This window comes from Solanum lycopersicum, chromosome 6, assembly GCF_036512215.1.
Source record: "Solanum lycopersicum chromosome 6, SLM_r2.1".
Classification (NCBI taxonomy): Eukaryota; Viridiplantae; Streptophyta; class Magnoliopsida; order Solanales; family Solanaceae; genus Solanum; species Solanum lycopersicum.
In genome coordinates, this window is record NC_090805.1 from 1,447,525 (window position 1) to 1,454,659 (window position 7,135).

The following is a 7,135-nucleotide window of genomic DNA, read 5'->3' on the forward strand; positions in this document are numbered from 1 at the left end:
ATATTTCATAACAAATTGTATTTTGTGTTCATGTGTATTTGTATTCATCTATTACCTTGTGTATATGTATTCATATTTGTATGTGTTACCATTTGTTTCCTCGAGAAAATTACCAATTGTATTTGTATCATTGAAATATATCATTTGTCCTTTTGAATTATAGACAAGAATCTATATCATAAAATATCTCATTTGTATTTGTATCACTGAAATGAATATTTCATTAAGTGTTACCATTTGAATATGTATCATTGCCACATGATCTGTATACAATTGTATTATGTCAATCGCAAAGAGAGAGGAGAGACTAGCGATAGAGGGCAGAGAGAGAGGCGAGAAACGAGAGAGGGCATAAAGGAGAAAAGAATTGCTATAAAATCCTAACTAAAGCTATATGTTTTAGTTCATTTAAACTATAATTTTGTATCGCTGGCTAATGCATAAAAATATTTGAATAAAATTAGGTAGTGTAGTTTGCCCGTTAAAATAATTATATATATACATATACTATAAAACAATATATAGTTTTTACATATTTAACTAGCAGATAATGTAGTTATTTTAATTAATCGATCAAATATGTAACTCGGAGGCTGTTCATATTTTTGGTCTTTTTGTTGATTCTGTATTGACATTTTTATTTATAATTATTGAATTTGAAACAATTATATCATAAAAGCTATTTTCAACTAAGACTGGGCAACAGACCGAAATAGAACCATTGGATCGGAACGAAACGAGTTGATCGGTATCAAGATGAATCGGATCAGAATTACCGGGATGGATACTCGGTTCCATCCCATCCCACTATATACCGGGATGAAATCGGAATGGAATGGGATGGGATAAACGGGATAACACATATAGTTATATAAAAAATGATTTTTTTGAATTATGAAAATATGAAAAAAATTTATTTTTCTAAGTTTAAATTAATAGTTTTTAAATTTATAATGTAATTTTTTACTTAAGTTATTTTAAATATATTTTTCATAAAAAGTTTACTTATTAAGTTTGCAAGTTAAGTCTAATTAAGTTTTCAAGATTTAAATTTTTGAAGTTTATAAGTTATTACTTATTATTTATTAATATGTTATAATTTATAAGTAATATTTATAACTTGTAATTTAAATAGATTAAATTTGTAATTTTACAAAATTAAATAAAAATAAGGATACAATAATTACACAAATTAAAAAAATATCAATTTAATTTATTTAAATTTGTATTTCAAATTATAATTTCAATTTACAACTACTAGTAGAGTGCATACTTTACGCAACCACCTTCTAGGAAGGGTTTTGTTTCAACTAAGTCTCGAATGTAATACTAATAGGGGTTAGTTGGGTTACTTGGGTAGTATCTATTATTTAATATAAAATATAAATTATAATTTATAAATATATAATATAAATTAATTAAGAAATATATAATATAAATTAACTAATAAATATTAATTAATTGAAATCATACCGAATCGGACTGGAACCAGAATAAACCGGTACAAGTGTTTCGTTCCGTTCCATGTCCCGATTCAGGATGTCCCGTTCCGTCCCGTACGCAATCGAACTAGGACGAACCAGAACGAACCGGAATAATTATGTCAATCAAAGATTATTTTAAGTGATATAATTTATATTGATAGAAATATAGATGCTACTTTCTCCATTTTCAAATATCTTTCATTTTAGAAATAAAAAAAAAACTATCATTTAGAAATTTAAGATTAAAAAAATTGTATTTTCTACGCCCAAAATAATTAAGTGTCTGCTTCAGCAAAAAAAAGTTATACCAAAGTAATTATTTTCAATTATATCATCGTATAATAAAGAAATATTTCCTTTTTATAATTCTCAAAACAAAAATCTTACTAATAGGAATAATTTAGTAAATAACACCTTATATAATTTTCTTAATAAGCTTAATATAAACTAAAACAGCACTTGTCTTTGAACAGACAAAGCAAATTGCTAAGATTAATCTTAATAATTAAAATATATGGTATTATTGGATGATCCAAGAATTTATTAATTATTTGACTTATCTGAAAACATTCGTATTAGAGCTGTATTAAATTAATTGTTATAGTTTTATGTGAATAAAATCTCAGTACGTAAAAATAAGGTTTCTTTTTTTATTTTTTGTATTTTTAATTCCATAAAAAAGAATCGTTCAAATTCTATACTTGTGTAGAAAAAACGATTATTTGATATATATATATAGTAATAAGCAAAATAATTGCAATTCAAAAATTAAAACTCATAAAATAAAATACTAACGCCAATGTGATAGCAAAATTCATTGCATTAACCACTTTAGTTTGCAAAACTAATTTTATTAGCCTTGTTTTACACGCCAATTAAGAAATATTAGTTTGGAGAAAAAGTATAATATATATATATATATATATATATATATATATATATATATTTATCGCAGGATATACAAAGTCAAAATTAAGTATAATTTGTTCCAGATATATTTATTCAAGTTGGATTTCCATGTATCTGAGACACATACACAATTTTCGCTCAGCGCTCTACTATATATTTAGAATACCTGACAATCTTGCCCGTCTTTATCGTTAGTTTAATATATATATATATATATCTAATAAGATAGTTTTTCCGAGGCGGGTCATCGAAAATATTCCTTCACATTTGGTCTCACCACGTATGTTGTATGATTCACTCTTTTCACGAGACTCGATTTTGCTTCATATAATTAGTACACCTTAGATCTAAATTTGTATTGATATAATATAATTGCGAAATATTAAAGTTGATTCTTTTGAGGTATAAAAAATATATTAAATATATAGTAGAATTTTTTAGAATTTTGTAGAGGTATTAGATATTTAAAGGGCATATTTGCAGAAAAATTAAAATAGTCTGGATCTTTTGTACCTAGAATTATTCTAAATAAGTACTCCCTTTGTTCCAATTTATACGACACATTTTATGTTTTGAGAGTCATACAGTTTAAGTTTGATCGAAAATTTAAGCATGTAATTTTCACTTTTTTTGAAATTAAATTTATATATTTGTAAATTACGTAAAAAAAAATATAATAATTCACAATAATTAATAATTCGAAATGTTTAAAATACCTATAAAAAATTTATGATCAAAGATAGATTTGTTTAACTCTTGAATCTGAAAAGTGACATACAAAATGAGACAGTAAAGGTGACCTTAGTCATTCATAACCAATCCAAAAACAATTCAAGTTCATGAGTCATCTTTCATAAACAAGTTTTCATTTCTAACTTTTTCTTTCTTAGTAGAATCTTTTCATCTTAAATTAACGATGTTGGACTAGCAGAAAATTTCCAGATTATACTTTCTTATGATATTCTCTATAATAATTTATAGCTCTATAAATATTTGTGACTATCTTATAAATTAAAAATTGAGAATATTTAAAAAATGCGGGAAAAATGTGCATTAAATGCATACATATAGTTATTATTTTTTTAACTGATTATATTTGAAAAAGAGACAAGTTGGAGAACCATTCTATTTTTTTTGTCTTGTTTATATGGTACAGTCCATTTTGTATGTACACAAAATGAGTACATAAGACTTTAATTTTAGGTTTTTAATTATTTAATGGCACAGACTTGCATGATCACAAAAAATCAGTACATAAAACTTTAATTTAATTAATTAATTAATTAATTAATTAAATTCAGTCAAATGCAAAGAGCCAGCTATACCCACACGTGCAGTCACCTATTTTTCTTGAATTATGGGTGATTTTCTATGTCAAGTCACAAATGCATATACGCAAAACAAGGATCAACAAACAATATGAATATAGCGGTGTAATTTTACGAGTAAGATTTAAAGAAAAAAATATTTTATTTTTTACTTTTGTGAAATAGCAAGATTATTTTAAAACTATTTTATTTTTTAGATTTGTAAAATTGAAGACGAAGTTGTATTTGATTGAACGCTTTGCATACAAAATAAAGAAAATAACATTTAATTCGGAATTTATGAAGAAAGAGTACGAAAACAAGTTTAGAGATCTTTTCAAATTGAATTTCGAAATTTTATGGCCAATCGTTGATTTTAAAATTGAGTGAGTAATTATTCGTAAGAGAAAAAAGAATAATTCTCACGATCAAACATCTTTTTATAATATTCCTTCTGTCCCTATTTACTTGATCATATTTCCTCTTTTATTTTTCTCTATTTATTTGTTCATTTTGACAAATCAAGAAAGAATAATTTTTTTTCTATTATACCTTCATTTAAATTTCTTGAAAATTTTCAAGTTTTAATTCATCATTTTTAAATCATAATTAATAAGGGGTAAAATTATAACTTCACTATACTAATTATTGTTATCCTAATATGTGTGTCATTTCTAAAATAGACAACTAAATAGGAACAAAGACAGTACTATTTTATGACTGATTTAAAAGTAGAAAATATTTATATCATTATTATATAAAAGTTAAACTCGAAAAACAATCGTCAAAATCAGAGCTCATCAATTCCCCTTCCTTCCCTTCAATTTCCCCATCTAACTTAGATTTATACCTAAAAAGTTTATTAAAATTTCAACTAAATCTGAATCGTTCACATTTCTAGCATACAATGCATTGGAGTGCTAAAATTGTTAAAAGAATATTATTGAATTCATCTAGTTAAAATAAAATAATAAAATGTGAATATGTCCCTAATCAATAAGACTAGAGACAAACCCTAATAAAGGTTGAGTTGGCTTTCTCTATGAAAAGAAATGCCAACATTAGTATATGTTTTTTTCCAAAAGAAAATCATTCATCAAGTGGTTGAACTTGTATATCATTAAGAAAAACATGTGAACATGTGGACAAAATTTATAGTATACAATTTATTTTCTATCACTTTACGTAATAAAAACTACAATAATAATTCAAAAATAGATCTAAAGGGATTTATATGCATTAAATTGAACTCAGAATTTTCAATTCAAACTAATGTATACGTATATCGAGAGCACATAAAAAAGTTTAAATTTATTAATTTTTAATTTTAAATTAAACTCTGCATCGATCATCAAACATACTAGTCAAAATAGGGTACATTATTGTTTGAAATAACACTAAAGTTTGCTCTACTAGAAGGAGTTGCGTATACGGATTGAGTTGAAGGAGGAGAAGAACAAGAAGGGACAACAAGCCCAAAAGACTCTTGGGGAGGCGGTGGCCGTGGTGGATGGGTGGGAGTAGAAGGAGCTTGGGGCAACTCAGCCACGGCCACCGTGGCTCCAATACCCGTGGATGCAATGATTAGATTATTCGTTACTTTTCTATATTTATATCTCAAAATTTCAGCCCTTGTTGCGTTAAGCTCGACTTGTAATGATTGAACTTGTTGATTTAAAGTTGAAATTGCACCCATGCACCCATAGACTGGATCCCTTAGCCTCACATTTGCTTCATATACCAAACTATTTGCTGCATCTGCCCTTTGACTTTCTGGCACCTCCTACACATTTTTCCACACACAAAAAAATAATTCTACATAAATATTAAATAATAATAATAATAATTACGTCTCAGTTCTAAGCTAATTAAAATTATGTGTAAGAATCTCATAAATAGTTTTCTACTCCATATTTTATTTCTATAACAATTACACCTCAATTCAAAGTAAAATGTTGTCCGATAATTAAATTTGTAAGGTTTAACAATAGTTATAATAATTTCTACTTATATACAAATATAAATAAGTCAAATAAACGATTCTTTTTTAAAAAAAAACGAACTTGGTAGATTTTGCTATCCTTTAATCAACTTATTTGAATCGTATACTTTAGTGATAGATCTAATAATAAGTTTGCGAGTTTGACAAAACTTAATAGTTCACAATAAACCTTGTGTATATGCACCAAGAATATAAGTATAAAAAGTTAGAAACAAATTCTAGATCCAACTATTTAACTTTAAAATCTATAACTTCTAAATTCTTGATCTATAGATAGACAAAAGGTAAAAGGATAAAGTCAATAGGTTAGATGGTATTATCATTATTTCCTCCACTATTTGTTTTGTATCGGTAGATTCAACAGGTTCGACATAATTCAGTATTTCAAAATTGAATTTATATATAAATGTTAAAAAATTATAGAAAATCGAACTATATTCTCAATTCAGAATTTGTAACGTCTAAATTTTAAACCTAAGTACTTACCATGAGCAACTTAGAAACATTGCTAGCACCAAAGACTTTATGAACAGCAGCAAATTTTTGTGGTTCATGTGGAGAGAAATAAGGAGAAAATGGACATTCTTCAGCACATTTTCTTCTCAAAAGCTTACAAGCAGCACAAGGTATAATAGTATTCAATTTTGTGCATGAAGGTTCCAATATTATATGTCTTCTTCCCATAATTTGTTGCATATGTAACTTTGAACTTGCATCAATATTCTCTATCTTTAACTTCTTCCCAATAATCTCATCCAATCTCTCCCTATATCCACACACACACAAAAAAGAGTATAGTATGTCTATTAGAACTAAACTACTCGAGGATAAATTTTATAGCTAAACAGAAAAGTTTGTTGATAATATCTTATATATCTAGCAATGGATTAGCGATAGAATATTTTTTAAGAAATCATGTTAGATATAATCAATATGACAATAAATTAGCGATGAAATTCGTAACTAATTTGTGAGAAAAGCAATTTTGATCATGTATACATACCTTTTTGTGGACATGTAATAATACTCTAGTATTGCCTTTTGATAGAAAGATATATGGATTTGGTAGAAGAAAAAAAAGGAGAGAGAGAGAGAGAAGAAAGTAGAGAGAGGGGGGGAGAAATGAATGCTTAATAGGTAAGACAAAGACTATATGAAAGAGGCCAAAAGTAGGTCAAAGTTCTTTCATAAGATACCAACAAAATATATAGCTCACCTTATGTTAGAGAAGTTTGATACACTTTCTTGTTTTCTAGTGTTTGATGTTAGATATGAAAGTTTAGTTATATTTTAATTTACACATTATATGATTTATTTTTCATTTGATATTTAATTTTTATATTGATGCTCAACTATATATTTGAATTTATGCAATATAGATCATAGTAATAGAAACAATGCTCCCAACAAAGTTTGATATTTTCTTAGGATCA

At 26.3% G+C, this 7,135-nt stretch overlaps 1 protein-coding gene across 1 annotated transcript; it reads right to left on the reverse strand.

Moving 5' to 3' along the window:
* Positions 1-4,996: 4,996 nt before the first annotated feature.
* On the reverse strand, positions 4,997-6,878 carry LOC101260823 (LOB domain-containing protein 15-like). Its single transcript, XM_004240576.5, has 3 exons — positions 6,706-6,878; positions 6,189-6,468; positions 4,997-5,483 (listed from the first exon to the last, which is right to left on the reverse strand). Exons 1-3 carry the CDS (start codon positions 6,717-6,719, stop codon positions 5,061-5,063), a joined length of 717 nt encoding a protein of 238 aa, XP_004240624.2. The 5' UTR covers positions 6,720-6,878; the 3' UTR covers positions 4,997-5,060.
* Between the last annotated feature and the right edge of the window lie 257 nt (positions 6,879-7,135).